A 16,614-nucleotide genomic window follows, 5' to 3' on the forward strand; every position below is an offset into this window, starting at 1 on the left:
GTCCCTTTCCCAACTGAAATTCCCTTCAGACAGTAGCAAGCCATGGACATGCCGCTGTCAGACTACTTCCGCCTTATTCAGGAGGCGGCTGAATTCCCCCTGGCAGGCTGAATTCCTCCAATATGGAATTCAGACAGGCCCGCGTCTGTGTGATGGTAACAGACATTTCAACGGCTGATCACCTTTTCCTGTGAGCTCATCACCATGGCTACATACAACACTTAAACAACTGGGTTTTTGTCAAGTGTCGCTAATGAGAGAGTCTGTGCTCATACACTCTCTGTGTTTTGGACGATTAAGAATTCTGGGTGGATTTGAACTGACTCATCCTTCCCACACGTCTCTCACAGAAGAAGAAGAGAAGAACAGAGCAGCGTCCCCCCAGTGTGAGGGCGTGATGGTACTCACCCCCGAGACAGCCCACACCTGGCCGTCTACATATCCCACTGCCACGTTTCCACTGTTTTCCATATTCCAGTCCAACATTTCCCAGTGTAGTTTTAATGCAGAGCACAGACACTCCACTGGGACAGAACAGCCATGTAGACTGTCTAGGGGGTCCCTAAGCTCTGGGTTGGCAACAACCCAATCAATGTGTCTCAGTCCCTAGTGCCAGTATCAAAGCCTACATCCACCATAGCCAGCCTGTGTGTCTATCTCTAATAATGATCTAAACTTTGAATGCTGCACAGTTTGGAAGTGGTTTGTGAGTTCAGTCATGGAACATCCCTCTTTCTATAACAAGCTACTTGGATTCCAACTCTAATCTAGGTTGTATGTTTCTATAACTTGCCATTAATCTGATCTGATCTCGATTCCATGATGCAGTCTTTCTCTCACTTTTATCTAACTTGTGGTCTGAGTGTATATACACACGAAAACAATTGAACTGACAGTAACAGAAGCATTAAGGCATGCACACACACACACACACACACACACACACACACACAAACAAACATGCAGTAGACCTACAGTGAAGGCAAGTCTGGTACATAGAAGCTTCTGTTTTTGTGTTTCTGTGCAAATAGTCAGAATATACGAAAGAAAAAAGAATGAATTTCCAACATTACAATTACATATGTGCAGGAACACTCAGCCAGAATGCTCCACAGTCTGCTCTTCTGTGCAGTTTACTTCCAACCCTGGAATATCCCAGATGGCTGTATCGAGTGCCTGGATCAGGACTCAGAATTCAGGAGTGTGGCTGGCCACAGTCAACTCAGCATAATTCCTGTCTGTTCATAAATAAATGCTGAACAGTTCATGTGCACTGAATGGTTTGACTCGCATATGTGAAGGCCAAAGTGCCGAACGTAGCTCCGATCGAGGACTCCAAGCAAAACCACAATTATATATGTACAGTGACAAAAGGAAACTGTCCAGTGTCACATAAAAATCAAACAGCACCACAGCCATGATGATACAGCCAAGCACTTCCAAATCCCTCGTCATATTGAGTGTAGGGGGAAGATAAGTCGATGCTTGGAACGCTCGTGCCCGTGAGATCTGTCCGAGTTTTTCTTTGTTGCTTTTCTACAAATGTTACCAGTGGAATTTAGCTCTGCACGAGCACCAGTCAGATCATCTGGGCAAAAATCCAGGAAATGTCTGAGTCTGAAATATCATCAGGCTACCTCATAAATTAGCATCACATTTTTAATAGAGAGGGAGAGTTCATGCAGCTTTATGTGCTTGTATATTCTATTTTTATTTCATTATTTTGTATTAATTTATATTTAATATATTTACCTTTTTCCCTTACAGACTGTATCACCTCTGTCTTCCTACAGCGTTATCATACAGATAAACTACAGCATCCCCTGGCTCAGTACAGCATGAACAGGGTTGTCAAAGTAGTGATAAACTGGAATAGATGCTGTTAACTTCTCGACCAGCTGTCCGATGCCCGGCTGCTGTTTGAGGAGTGAAATATCATAGCAGGCATATCTGCCTGGAAAAATCTGAAAATCATAGGCACAGAATGAACGTGAGAATGTCGAGCGGCACATGAGGACTTTGAATGCTCCCTAGTCGCCGTTGGACAGTGGCTGCTATTTATTCATCATTGTATTGACGGGTGTTCCGTGGGAGAAGGGAGAGCACAGATTAAGGAAGATTTTGTAACGGCATGTAGCTGGTATTACATGGACTCCAGCACCCCATGCTAGGATTTTACCATGCAATGGACTCTCATTCATTACCAAAGGGATAACAAGGAATCCTAGAACTAATCCTAGAACTAATCCTAGAACTAATCCAAGTACTAAACTGCCAAATATTGACCTAAATAAAGAGGCTGTAAACTATGGCGCCAGAGGGACTTTACTAAAAAAACCTGAAGTAAACCTTTTCATTGATTTTGCTGAACTAAGACACTTATCCAGGATGATGTATTATAAACTAGTAACCATACAAACATCTCCTTTTTAGCAAATGATACACAATAGTAGTGGTGTGTTTCCCAACACCAAGATTTATCAAAGTTATTACCCTCAAGCCTCTCCAACCATAATGGAAGATATACCTATGTCATCCTACAACAGACCAGTGGGGTTTGGTATGACCAGTTACAGATCTTACTGCATCAGTATTAAAAGACACAGACTAGTGCAGTGTTACTGGGAGCTGTGGTACAGCCCAAAAGAGTAAACCTACACAAAATGTCATCAAAGCAATATTTACTTAAACATGTGACCCAATCTCACAAAGATCTATAGGAAGTACAAGAGAAAATTCATTGGATCCCATAGATGTAACAAAAGGTCTGATTACCAATCTGGGCCCTAACCCTAACCCTAAACATTAACCCCTAATCCTAACCCTAAACCCTAACCTTAACCCTAAACCCCAACCCCAACCCTAATCCCTAACCCCAACCGTTCTGTCTGCTGTCAATTCTTGTGGATTTACAGTTATGAAACATCATGGCTAATATCAAATACTAAAAGAGTATTTAAATCAACATGTTCTGTTATGATGTTCGTAAAAACAGAGATGATTATTTGTTCTAATAAAGACATATTGGCATTTTAATATAACATTTTTTTTTTCCAGAAATAAAGTTACTGGCACTGATGACTTACGAAATGTAACCACAACTTAAACAGATCGCAAAACCTAAACAGTGGAACGGAATCAAATCAGGAACAAATCTTCACCCATGACCAACTTCGAAACACAGACAACTATTAGATGGTACTGTCGAGATCTTGCAGTGCGTTATGATCTTTAAATGTTTCTGACAAGGATCAAGGCAATTTAAATCACTCCTACCATAATGCCATTAGCCCAAACAACAGGTCAAGAGAAGTGAGTCTATTTCAAGGAATGAATGAGCGAGTGATTTCATAAAGAAGCCTAAAGCAGGTTAGACTAACACCTTCTGCCCCCGGGCCTGTACCTGTGGGGTTAATTAGCGCGTCAGGAGGACGTAGGCTCATTTGTTCCATGGTTAGCAGTTGTGTCTCTATGAAAAACAGGCTGACATCATACCACACACACTGAACCGTCCATGGCAGTTCGCCTAGCCGCTAACGCACCGATCTGCTGAGATCATCACAGCAGACTGAGCGACGCGCACTCCTTCGGTGCGATATAATCTTGCATTGATATTTGAGCAGTGGAGTTTCCCAAAAAGTAAGCCCTGAGAAGTTATTATGACTGTGGGTTGCATTCTGTCCGTTACAAGCTGACGGAAAGACCCTCACGAGCAACCGCTTTAGCCTCGCGCAAAGCAGAGCAGCAAGGTCCACGGCGCTTTCTCTGGAGAGCTTCTGTTCAGCAACGCAATGTGTTCCGCGTCATCATTACGGGCATTACCTGATTAGTGCAGCCTGTGCCAGCAAATGTATCTGCATCGTTCAAAGCACTACAGGTGCAGCGTGTTCCCAGGTGTCGGTGGGTCAACGCAAAATTTACTAGCCAGAAACGAACAGCTCAGTGCGAGCTTCTGAAGGCGAGGTCAGGTGTGGAGAATTCATTAGCCAGGGCCGAAGTTATTTTTAGAAGCATCCTCCTGCCTGCACCCCGCGACACTTTAACAACAACAGCAACAACAACAGCGTGCAGTTGCCTCCGGAAGAGAATAATAAACAAATATTAATGAAGGAATACCTGCGGTCAGCGCACTCGACCGTTTAAGTCTCGTCAACAAAAATTCGTGTCAAATCATTTGCATTTGAAATAATGTTATAAACTGTGTTACAGGAAGGGCCAACTACAACGCTACTGTAGATGCACAATTATGTTGCCTCATCCTTACCTGAACTCGGGGGTCAGGTTTGGCTTGAGTCCGTAAAACCCTGCAGATAGGGTCAGAAGCCATCGTGGCATGAAACTGCCAGCCTCGCACTCCAAGTACGGAGCCGACCACTTGACGTGAGTTTTATCGGTGATATAACTCTCTCCGTTTCGCACCGAAGCGTCATATGTGGCAAAATCTTGACTTAACACTCGTTTGTGAAAGTGGGGCTTCTTTTTACCTTTAAGCTCATGGTACCACTCGGTCTCGGACGTTTTGTTTTTCAAAATGTGGTGGGCGTTGCCAGACAGATCCTGTAAGATTATCTCTGCCCCCGCCCGCGTGGCTTGGAGAAAGACGTGGGGTCCGTCGCGAGCGGACTCCGTGTTGAACGTGACAACAGCCCGGTGAATCCTGGAGTCGCCCGCTAATATACTCCTGACAAGCGCGTGGTACCACTCGATGTCTCGCCGGAGACTCTGCTCCCTCGACCTGTTGGCTTGTAATAACATGTTAAGGAAGTTTGTGGCATGCATCACGGTGTCCAGCACGCTGGGCATTGGGTTATGCGGGCTGGCGTGCGCTCCCCCCCGCAGGGCGCTCAGTTCGTATCTCCTGGAACAGTTGGCGTGTTTTAGAGTTGAGGAATCCCCTGTGTGGAGAAACGCAGTAACAACCCTCGGTAGCTGGTCTTCAGTTTTCTGCGCTGAAGCCGAGCGTTCCGTGGCGCTCCGCAGCGAATAGGGCTGTCGGAGCGGTGTTGGCTGGCTGTTCTGAGTGTTATAGACGGGTTGCCTTCCTCCGGTTTCCCAGTCATTCTCCGAACACTCCACGTAGCCATAATGCGATCCTATAACAAATCCCACTTGCAACAGCAACGAGAGTCGGATCATGGCCATATCCGTAAACCTCGGTCGTGTTGCCAGTCTGATCTCTTACCGATGTAGAAGATGCAGGATAGCACAGCAGGAATCCAACGATCAGCAAATCATGTTTTCACCTGTAGATATTCACGCATTCCTCCCACCTGACGCCCGCGCGAAAACATTGACGATGTCAAACCCGCAAGTGAATTCCTGTTGTGTTTTTGTTTCTAACACGCAAGGCTGTCACATTTGTCTCGTTTGTATGGATATCCGCTGGTCGTCGTTGTATTTATTTTTCAGATTTCCTTTTATTCCGTCCCGAAAATCCAAACCATGAAGATGTCGAAAATGACTTCTGGGTTTGCCTGGCGTTCTCCGTAGAAAATGCTGAAAGAATAATTTCTGTGTGTACGGAGTCGGTACTTCACACTTGGGTGGAAAAACATACTCCGCCCTCTTCCCGAGCAGTAGTCTAGTTAAAGCAGAACGGTAGGAAGCGGTTGCGCCTAAATCCCCGTCCCCTTCACTATCTCACAGCGTCCTTGATTCGTGTATGGTCGCTTCTTCAATCCATCATTGCGCCCGTAGCGCGTTAGGTGGAGCGCGCCGGAGCTGTCCAGTGCTGAACGCAGCGCCTGACAAAAAGACGGACGGAGTTGCTCGCCAAAGAAAATACGCTTTACCGACTATGAGTCAAATTAAGCTTTGAGATAGACGTAAAAAACAGGAGGCTATCGGGCAGAATACACCGTGAAAGCTCCGAGGCATTCGATCTACGTCGGCAACTCGACGAGGTGTTATTAAAACCTGGCTGGAAGAGCGTCTTTGATATGAAGTCATGGGGGTTGAGGCATGAGAAACAACTACACGAAATCCTAGCAGCGTTTCGACAGTACCAGATATATTCACGGTGTGGTCTGTGTGGTGTTGTTTTTGTTTCCATTCATGAATTCCAAGAGTTTGCGAATGGAACGCCGTTTTTAAATGATTTTTAACTGTTAGATGTCAGACCTCACACGAATGCCCATTTATTTTACTCCTCTCACAAAATGTAGACTTACGCGTCTTTAACCGGAAGAATCAGACCTCGAGGCAAAAGGTGAGGCAACACACAAAAAAAACCAAAAACGTGCTCTTTGGCAAACATCGACCTTAAGTGGAGAGCAGAGGCAGCTCCAGGCCGTGAAGACGATGCACGGTGCAGCTCCGCACGAAGACACTATAAAGTTGTGAATCATGGTGCAATGAGTCATCGCCTCGCGAACGCTTAACGTCGGCTCGCGTCGGTGAACAGTACCAACATAAAACAGACCGTTTCCGATATACCGTTTGGCGTCACTAACGAGTCCAACGCTTTAGATGTTCGCAGTCCATTTTAGTCACAGCACCCGCGACGTGAAAAACAAAACATGTGATGCTGTCTATATTGCGGAGGTACAGTAACCCCAACAGTAGAAGGGGGCAGCACTCTGGAGACCCTGATGTAGGTGTTTTCTCCACAGCAATGTGGTATGACTAATAAGGTTCCGTCATGCAGTAAATAGCTCACCTACAATAATTATCACTTACTCGTGTTATACAGACTTAATCGATACGAACGTATTAATATTGCCTAATGGCGTTGAGTCCGATTCGCGACTCGAGAGCAAACGTTATTTAGTAATTATTTCATACGTGGCATGACACGTTCCTAACAACTTTTAAACTAAACCAAGATATTAAATGCCGTATGAGTTGCCATTGTCTTTTGTAGCCTCTTAGAACTAAATATTAATATAGATAACTCAAATTAAAATGTGGTGTTGTTTCCTCCATAAAGATTCAGTACAAACAACTTAGTCTAATGAAGTCATTACAAGCAACTGGATGAACAAAACTGTCTCCCACCAGATACCCAGCACTTCTTCTCTTCTAGGCCTCTGTGTAATCTAGACATGCCGCTATGGTGCACATAAACCTTGATAGACTCATGCATATTTAAAGCACATTTTGTGCTCTCTGCATTGCTCACAACAGATCCTGAGGACTTTACAGCCAAAAAAATCCATTTAGAAATAGCTGGTCTTGCTCTTTCTTTAGATCCCCCCCCACACACCCCAGAGAGGTCTCCCTTTCATCTGCACACACTTGTGCCTGGAAACTCCAGTTGGACTGTAGTGTGCAGCAACCAGACTACCCAAGTTGCCTTGGGTCTGATGCTAGCTGATCCAACAAAAAAAAGGGTAATTTGAGTTTGTGGTTCTCACTTCAGGAGAGTTCCACACAGAACTACATTTTTGTCCTGTCTAACTGCCACCACACCTAAGACAGGTGATCACTATTCTATAGCCCTGAGGTTCTAGGCTCAGGTGTACTGGGAAATGCCATTAGAGGAATATGTGGAAAGCCCCTGGGGTCCCAAGAACCATATTGGTCTGTCTCTTTCCAACTTTTTCCTTTCTTTCTTTCTTTCTTTCTTTCTTTCTTTCTTTCTTTCTTTCTTTCTTTCTTTCTTTCTTTCTTTCTATCACTCACCCTTTCTCTGTCTTTGACAGTGTGAGCATTCCTGTCTGTCTTTGCACATAGCTCCCACTCTCCTTCTTTCTGTGTCAGTGTTTGTATCATTCTATTTTTCTCCATCTTTCTCTCTCTCACATGCACATGCTTTCTGCAGTGTGAGCACTGGACATCACATCCTAATGGGAGGCCAGGGGAAGATAGGTGTGACTGAGGTGACAGGTGAAACTGAGGTGACAGGTGAGACTGAGGTGACAGGTGTGACTGAGGTGACAGGTGAAACTGAGGTGACAGGTGAGACTGAGGTGACAGGTGTGACTGAGGTGACAGGTGTGACTGAGGTGACAGGTGAAACTGAGGTGACAGGTGAGACTGAGGTGACAGGTGAAACTGAGGTGACAGGTGTGACTGAGGTGACAGGTGAGACTGAGGTGACAGGTGTGACTGAGGTGACAGGTGTGACTGAGGTGACAGATGTGACTGAGGTGACAGGTGTGACTGAGGTGACAGGTGTGACTGAGGTGACAGATGTGACTGAGGTGACAGATGTGACTGGGGTTACAGGTGTGACTGAGGTGACAGGTGAGACTGGGGTTACAGGTGAGACTGGGGTTACAGGTGAGACTGGGGTTACAGGTGTTGCAGTGCACGGAGATAGCCACGGTGCATCATGTCAGGTCCACAGGAACAGTGTGATCACCAGCATTGCCAGAGGCTCACTTTATACCTCCATAGGGCAAGAGCCTGCCTATGACCTGCACCATTCATACAGAAAGAGTAAAGGCACTATTAGTGAGGAGCAAACTGTCCTGTTTGAGTACTCAGTTACATTCAGTGTATGTCACTGGCTTATCTATTCAATAGTATTGGATGAATGTAATGGCAGCTCATTGCCAATATCCAGCTGAGATTTGACCTACATACCAAAACTAACAAAAAGCAAGATGGAAATGAAGTGCTTTATGTCTAAAGAGACAATCACACTGTGGCTACATGCTGTTTTCTGATTTTGTGTGTGTCACACACATGTACTGAGATCATACTTGGTTTAATCACAATGTTTACACAATGCCCAGTTTTGGGTCAGTCCTCCCCAACAATGCTAACAGTGGATAGCAGTGATTGGAAGTCAGCAGGGCAAGTTAGCCAGTAGTTAGCATGGTCATTGTCAACATGTCACAATAAGCTAATGTCTTGCTCTTGTGTCCCAAGAACTTATATTAGTTGTTAGTGTACATTAAAAAATTTATGAGTCATACATACTAAGTATACTTTCATGGGTTTAATGTAATTAATTTTGTTTTGCCCTATGTTCAGCTATTATCCTAAATCTCAAAACTGATTTAATGAACTACATATTTTTAACGCCAGGAGGCTTGCCAGGATGCAAAAGATGAGCCGTGACTGTAACGTGTGTCGGCCCGAGTGCCGCAGGGCGCGAGGCAGGACGCACAGACTTCCTCGACAGGGACGAACATTTAATAACAAACGACAGCGGCACTCACGTATTACAAACGATAAACATGAACAAGAAACGATTGACGTTAAACGAACACAATACACAAGGATACATCTAACATAAACACGTTACATTTAGACATTACATCTACAATGACAAACATATGTTCTTAAACTACAGACTGATATTTTCATTTCACAATTGTAAACTAATGTTACTGTCAAAGCAGATTCTTATGTTATATGAGAAATTTCACCTAATCTGAGCACATAAATTAGGTTTTACATTAATAAAGCCAACAGAAACCTAGTGTCATGATTGGCCCCTCCTAGTGACTCAATGGTTTCCCATTCTGGTGTCCCTGTTTCATTTTCTCTGTTCATGTCCCACTCTTTGTTTTGGTTGTCACTGTCTCATGTATATTACCTGTGTCTTGTTAACTCTCCTTAGATGTATTTACGTGTACATGTATTTAAACCCTGTATTTGTTCAGTCTGGTCACTGGTCATTGTGATTCCAAGCGTCTGTTTGTTATTGCTTGCGTTATTTGTTCATACTGCTGCTTGCATTTGTAACTCTGCTTGTTTTATTGTTATTTTGTTGTAACTGATTTGCATTCTGGTCTTTGCATAGTTCCCCGGTGCCATGTATTCCCGGCCTGTCCGTGTTGGCTCTCTGGCCCTGGACTGTGATTATAACCATGATAAACCTCACTCATCTCAGCATTTGCATTCACCTTCCATTCGCTCCGTGTTACACCATGCCTAATCTGTACTAGAAAAAATGATTTGTTTTTAAACTTAACATTTACAATATCTCAACAATAGTCTGTTTTTTATTTTAAGTTCAAGTAACTCAAATTTTTAGGGCAGTGTTAACATCAAGCTTTACCAGCTAATATCACTTTTTTAAAGACATTTTTAGAGCATAATGTGGTGAAGAAATGCACTGAGTATATCTTTTCTAGTTTGTATTGACCGGTATCAGGGTTGCACCTCTGGACATCTACTGCGATTCATCTAAATCTGCTGTGTTTTGAGACTGTTTCTATGCTAAATGTTCATTAGAAACGTGACTGTCATTTGCTGCGGTTTTGATTTCAGGATTCCTAGTGCAAGCTCTGCACCAGGCACAGTTAATAACATAACACAGCAGTGCCAAGCCTCTTCAGCTCCATGTGAGCTGGACAAAGATGGTGCTTTGAACCAAACCGAACAGCTACAAAACCTGATCTCAAGAACGGCTGAATCTGTTGACTCTATCGTGTAAGAATGTATATGAATCTATTATAGTGAACACACTCCCTCGTCTCCAAGGAGACCCAACAAGAAATCAGGCATTAGAAGCATTTCCATTACTGGTTGCCTTTTTTTCTTGAGACCAAATCCTAGGCAACGTGAGCAGAGGGTCCAAGGTGAGATCAATACGTATGAACAGGACGCCATCCCATAATGTCATGAACCCAGCGACCCCAGTGACAACATGTCCAATAGAGAGCAGAGGGGATTAGGTATCAGGAGATGAGGGATGGCCAACATCACCACTCCAGTGACCCTCATGTTCTGAACGGAGCTCCTGGTTGCTGCGGAGCACTGGTCTGAGAAGAGGCACATGGGAGGGAACAGAAACAACTTCCCTGCCATGCAGCGGTGAGATATTTTCTTCAGATCTTTAAATCTTGTTGATCTCCCTACATGCATTTGTGATGTTTGAAGTCTTCGCAAACAAACAAACAACAACAAACTCAGAGAGGCAGTGACTTTGCCACCTGTGATGTTGACTGATTGCTCTTGCAGACTACCTCACCGTTTATGTTTAGCCTTGTGCTTCAAGCAAGTGTCAAAATAAGAGTTCAGCCAAGAAATCCTTCCTGTTTTTATCCCAGGATGGGAACTCCTCAGTCACTACCACCATGATACTTAGACTATAATTAGAAAACTTCTTATCACCATAATAAGTAAACACACATAGGAGTCACCGGTTGCCAGGCCTCTCATTTTCTTACACAGCAGCAAATGGAGCCAGTAACAATAACAACAACAACAACAACATAGTAATAATATTACATGGGCCAGTGTCTGTTAACAGCTTCTCTCCCTCTGTGAAGGGCCTGGAAATAATAGCAATAATAACAACAACAACAATAATAATAATAATCATAATAATAATAACAATAACAACAATAATAATAATCATAATAATCTTAATCATCATCATCATCATCTTTATATAGATTTGTTTTTCATTTTAGCTCCAAAATATCAGTGTTTAATAATTAATATTTTTATGTAAAAGTTTACATAATACAGTACAATAAGTATATAGTGAGAAACTAAATTAACTAATTGACAGAATAAACTATGTATGTAAGACAACCTAATACAACTATATTATTTTAAACTGAATTTCAAACTTTAAGATCACATATAGAGTATAGAGCTTGCATTCTGAGGTTTTCTAAAGTTTAGAGGAATATATATTTTTAAAAGCATAAGTTATAAGAAGCATTTTATTGTAAATATGGAATTTAATAGGATGCCAGTATACTTTTTTTTTTTGGTGTGACTGAATCCAACATTTGATATTATAACTGAACTCAACACTACATTCTGGTTTATACTATTTAAATAAAGAAGCTATCATAATTTTTATTCAAGCTAAGTCATTTTTGTCCAATGTTTAAAATGTTCTATATTAACTGTACCATTACAGTGGTATTATGCACATACAAAAATGAGTTATCTGAAAAAGACATATGCTTTGATCTTACTGTTGGTTGTTTCAGTGAAGAGTTTATGAAATGCCTGCAGCCTGCCATGAACTCCAGAGATGTTTTTTTAAAAACCTGATGGCATAAGCAAGTTAAACTGCACACTGGGATTTTTTCACACCTCTGAGCATGAAACTTAACAAACCTGCTCATTTTAGACTGTGTGCCACACAAAGGTTCAGTTTGTCTGTTCGATTTCCACCAGCACATTTTGGTGTTTGTGTAATATGGGCCTGATGACACAGGTAACATAGGTGACACAGCTGACACAGGTGACAGAGGTGACACAGGTGACACAGCTGACAAAGGTGACACAGCTGACACAGGTGACACAGGTAACACAGGTGACACAGGTAACACAGCTGACACAGGTGACACAGCTGACACAGGTAACACAGGTGACACAGCTGACACAGGTGACAGAGGTGACACAGGTGACAGAGGTGACACAGGTGACACAGGTAACACAGCTAACACAGGTGACACAGGTAATACAGCTGACAAAGGTGACACAGGTGACACAGCTGACACAGGTGATACAGGTGACACAGGTAACACAGCTGACAAAGGTGACACAGCTGACACAGGTGACACAGGTAACACAGGTGACACAGGTAACACAGCTGACACAGGTGACACAGCTGACACAGGTAACACAGGTAACACAGGTGACACAGCTGACACAGGTGACAGAGGTGACACAGGTGACAGAGGTGACACAGGTAACACAGGTGACACAGGTGACACAGCTGACAGAGGTGACACAGGTAACACAGGTGACACAGGTAACACAGGTGACACAGGTGACACAGCTGACACAGGTGACAGGTGACACAGGTAACACAGCTGACACAGGTGCCAGAAATGACGGAGTAACGCGGTCCATGCTCACGGGAGATCGGAGATCTCTGTAGCCCGTCCACGTCTCTATGACCTCCACACTCAGACTGTTCATTGTGTCATGAAGACAAATTACTTGTCCAAAAACATTGTCGTCCTCCATGGACGGTAGGTGTAGTCCAGGGTTCTCTCTGAGCCTTCAGAAAGTCTTCATTTGGGAGATTCTCCCTTAGAAAATGTGTCACAAGGTATAAACTGAATCTAGACAGCATTGCCCTCACAGTGTTTGGAAAATAGCAGGCTTCCTCCTAGTTCCTAATTAAACCAAACACCAGAAGAGGAACACTGATGAACACTAAAGAAGAAGAGTGCAGCACGTGTGCGTGTTTCTCCGTGAGTCTGGAGGAAAGCTTTTCAGTAATAGGTTAGGCCACAACCAAGCAAATGTGCCCTGGATAAGAACTCCATCACATGAAAGTCTGCCATATTCAGACACACTGCAAGACATTATAAACATTTATGACATTTAACTGCCACTTTGACTGAACACAACTTGATCAATTGAGGGTTAGGTGGCTTGCTCAGGGCCCCAACACAAGCAACCTTGCTGTGGAAGGGCTTGAACTGGCAACCATCTGATTTCTCATCAAGGACCTTAACCACTGAGCCACCCACTGCTCTGCAAACTGCTACTGGGCAAAGAGGGAGGTGCATAGTTTATGCTTTTAGCAGCTCATTGGTTTGCTCAGGTATCTCAACACTTTGTAGCATGAAACGTAAAGGCTTAAAAGTCACAATTTTCCCCAGCTAAAGATTTTCTGAATTAGCTTTTATTCTGATCTTAGTGGCATGGATTGCTTTAATGATCTCCCCAAATGCATTCCAGCAAGAACATGTTACTGTTGTTGTTATTGTGGTTAGTACTAGTAGTAGTCTCTATGATATTTACATTTAAAGATTTTTATTTGCTTATGTATACTAAAGCGTTAAGTAACAGTATTTTAAAAACTACATGAAAAAACATGCTTCTTTTCTCCACTGTCAATGTATAGAAAATCCCAAGGTTTGGATGATTGTAAACTTATAAACTAGGTACAGTTTATTTGAGATCAGTATAATATTTTATAAATATGTAAATATTAATATTCAATTATTTTATCTAAAATATGTCAGAATTTACTTGCCTAAACTTCCAGCATGAATGTGTAGAGTAAGAAGAAGAAGGAGACAAAAGAAAGTGAGCGAGAGAAAGATTGAAAGATAAATAATAAATGAATGAGACTTGTTCTTCCAGCTGTATCTGCAGATCCTTTAGGTCTGCTCTGTAAGACATCATTACATTTTAGGTGTCACATCTACATAAATTGCAAATTCACTTAATGTGCATTTTGGCAGTGAGCAACTGGCTCTGGTTTTTGCCCAACATGATGACAGATGCTCCTCGGAGCATCCCAGGGTGATCAAGGTCACGACCTCTGGAGTGATTTCTAACCCAGTATCAGGTTCGGATTTTGAGTAATGAACGACGTGTGCGTTATCCACATGGAACCGAGCACACGTTTCCCTCGCTACGCTGCGCATGTGTTTCGGCGCTCAGCTGGAGGACACAGCTGAGTGTGTGTCTTCCTCTCCTGAAACAGGACAGAGCTATCGCAGACCTCAGCTGCTGTTAGTCAGGTGACAGTCTGAAGCTCCGCCCATGACACCCCCCCCCCCCCAGACCCCAGCCAGCACTGACCCGCTGGCTTCCCATATGCGATATGAGAGATGGAGTCATATTCCTGTATCACGGAGAGAAATAAAGTGTGAAAAGATCAGGGAGTTTTTAGATTCTTAGAAGTAGAACATGCTTCAGCTATTACTGCAGCGTGCCACAATATATCATGGTCTTGGAGACAGTGAGTAATTACTCATTCCAAAATCTAATTAAGTATGTGTGTTTGAGCCTATGTGCGTATGTGTGTGCGTGTGCTTGTGTGTGTGTGTGTGTGTGTGTGTGTGTGTGTGTGTGTGTGTGTGTGTGTGTATGGGGGAGGACCACATCTCTGGTCTTGTAACTAACCTGAAATGTCTTCGATCAATTATCTCCTGTTTCCTGGCTTTTTCCTGTCAGTCTTAGATCACAGTATTCACAGCAGTGTGAGTGCTGAATGGGTTTGAGCTTTTGAGCTTTTTCAGTCAGGACCACTGGGAGACAGACTGGCACCTGCAAATATTCCTGTTTACCCAGCGATACAGCTGACGCAGGGCAACAGCTGTCCTAGCTTCACATCCACACGAGCACAAACACACAAACATGCAGACAAACACACACACTCACAGGGGAACAGACACACACACGCACACACACACACACACACACACACACACACACACACACACACACACACACACACACACACACACACACACACTCACACTCGAATACAGATTCAGAGCAGAGTAAAATGCTTTGTGGAAGGCTTTGTGGAAGATCTGCAGCTAACAGAGGAAAACACTGTTTTCCACTCCTGGGAATAACCCCTCGGCTCACAAAACGCTTCGGCACCATCTTGTGGTGACAATTTACTTCTCTGCAGTCACGGAAAACATTCAGTTTTTGTCCAGTGCTCTGATTTCAGGTCCTGGGCTGCATAAAAAGAGTAAGTGATCACAAATCACTTTTCCACTCATGTTCTAATCTTTAAATGGCGAGTGATGATTATAGTGAACATATAGATTTGGAGAACATTCCTTGGATGAGATAATACTGACACAAAAACTAAATTCACACATACTTTTTATTAATACAATCATTATTATTATTGTTGTTCTTGTTGTTGTTGTTGGTGGTGTTATGTATATAATTATTACGCATATTATTATGTATTTTATGTTTTTATGTTTTATTTAATTTTCTTTTTCTTTTTTTTTTTTCCTCTAGGAGCCACATACGCGTTGTATTCCTCCCTGGCAATTTGTGAAAAGTTGGGAATTTAAAAGCAGGAAAAGTGACAACTCAAGAGAGTGTGTATTGTATAACACAGTTAACAGCACACAGTTCTGAATGGCTTGCTGCTGACCACCTCAGAGTCAGATGTTCCAGCCAGGAAGCCCCAGGACCTTTGCCACAGTTTCAGCCCATGGCTAAAACCATGTCACCACACTACTGAATCCGCCGGTACAGGACACCAACAGGAATCTAGCTCCTACCGCCCACACCGAACAATAAAAAGCCCGCTGAGTTCTGGCGCAAAAGGCTATGAATGAGAGGATAACCTGTACAGACCCAAGTCTCAAAACTTACAGCAGGATTAAATATGACTAAAACAACACTACAGTTTTTCAGGGTCAAAACCTGAAACTTTCTCAACTGGCCTAGCCAATGCTCTGATCTAAATGCCATATCATTTTACTTACAGAAGACAAGACAAAAGTCAAAAGACCTTCGAGAAAGGTGGGGACTGAACACAGCAGGGACTGAACACAGCAAGGACTGAACACAGCAGGGACTGAACACAGCAGGGACTCTACACAGCAAGGACTGAACACAGCAGGGACTGAACACAGCAAGAACTGAACACAGCAGGGACTGAACACAGCAGGGACTGAACACAGCAAGGACTGAACACAGCAGGGACTGAACACAGCAAGGACTGAACACAGCAAGGACTGAAGACAGCAAGGACTGAACACAGCAGGGACTGAACACAGCAGGGACTGAACACAGCAAGGACTGAACACAGCAAGGACTGAACACAGCAAGGACTGAACACGGAGCATTTCTGACCCATCAGAGCATCACCAAAGTCTGATGATGGTTGCGGGTCACAGCCTTTAAAACTGTGATCAGCAGCAAAGGATTTAAAACCAGGTAATCAACATAACAATCCTATTTAAGGTCACATGGTGTTATTCAGTTCCATGAAATGAGAAAATGTGCAATAAAAAGACAGTGTGG

The 16,614-nt window shown here is 43.3% G+C and overlaps 1 protein-coding gene across 2 annotated transcripts in view; it reads right to left on the reverse strand.

Annotated features, from left to right (window-relative positions):
* Positions 1-5,874, reverse strand: part of gpr158a (G protein-coupled receptor 158a) — a 60,279-nt gene extending 54,405 nt beyond the window's left edge. For both annotated transcript variants that reach the window (XM_027029636.2, XM_027029634.2), the window contains exon 1: positions 4,265-5,874. In XM_027029636.2, coding sequence (XP_026885437.2) covers positions 4,265-5,142 — 878 coding nt within the window. In that variant the 5' untranslated portion in view covers positions 5,143-5,874. The remainder of the gene's footprint in view (positions 1-4,264) is intronic.
* Between the last annotated feature and the right edge of the window lie 10,740 nt (positions 5,875-16,614).

This window comes from Electrophorus electricus, chromosome 10 (genome assembly GCF_013358815.1).
Source record: "Electrophorus electricus isolate fEleEle1 chromosome 10, fEleEle1.pri, whole genome shotgun sequence".
NCBI classification, from domain to species: Eukaryota; Metazoa; Chordata; class Actinopteri; order Gymnotiformes; family Gymnotidae; genus Electrophorus; species Electrophorus electricus.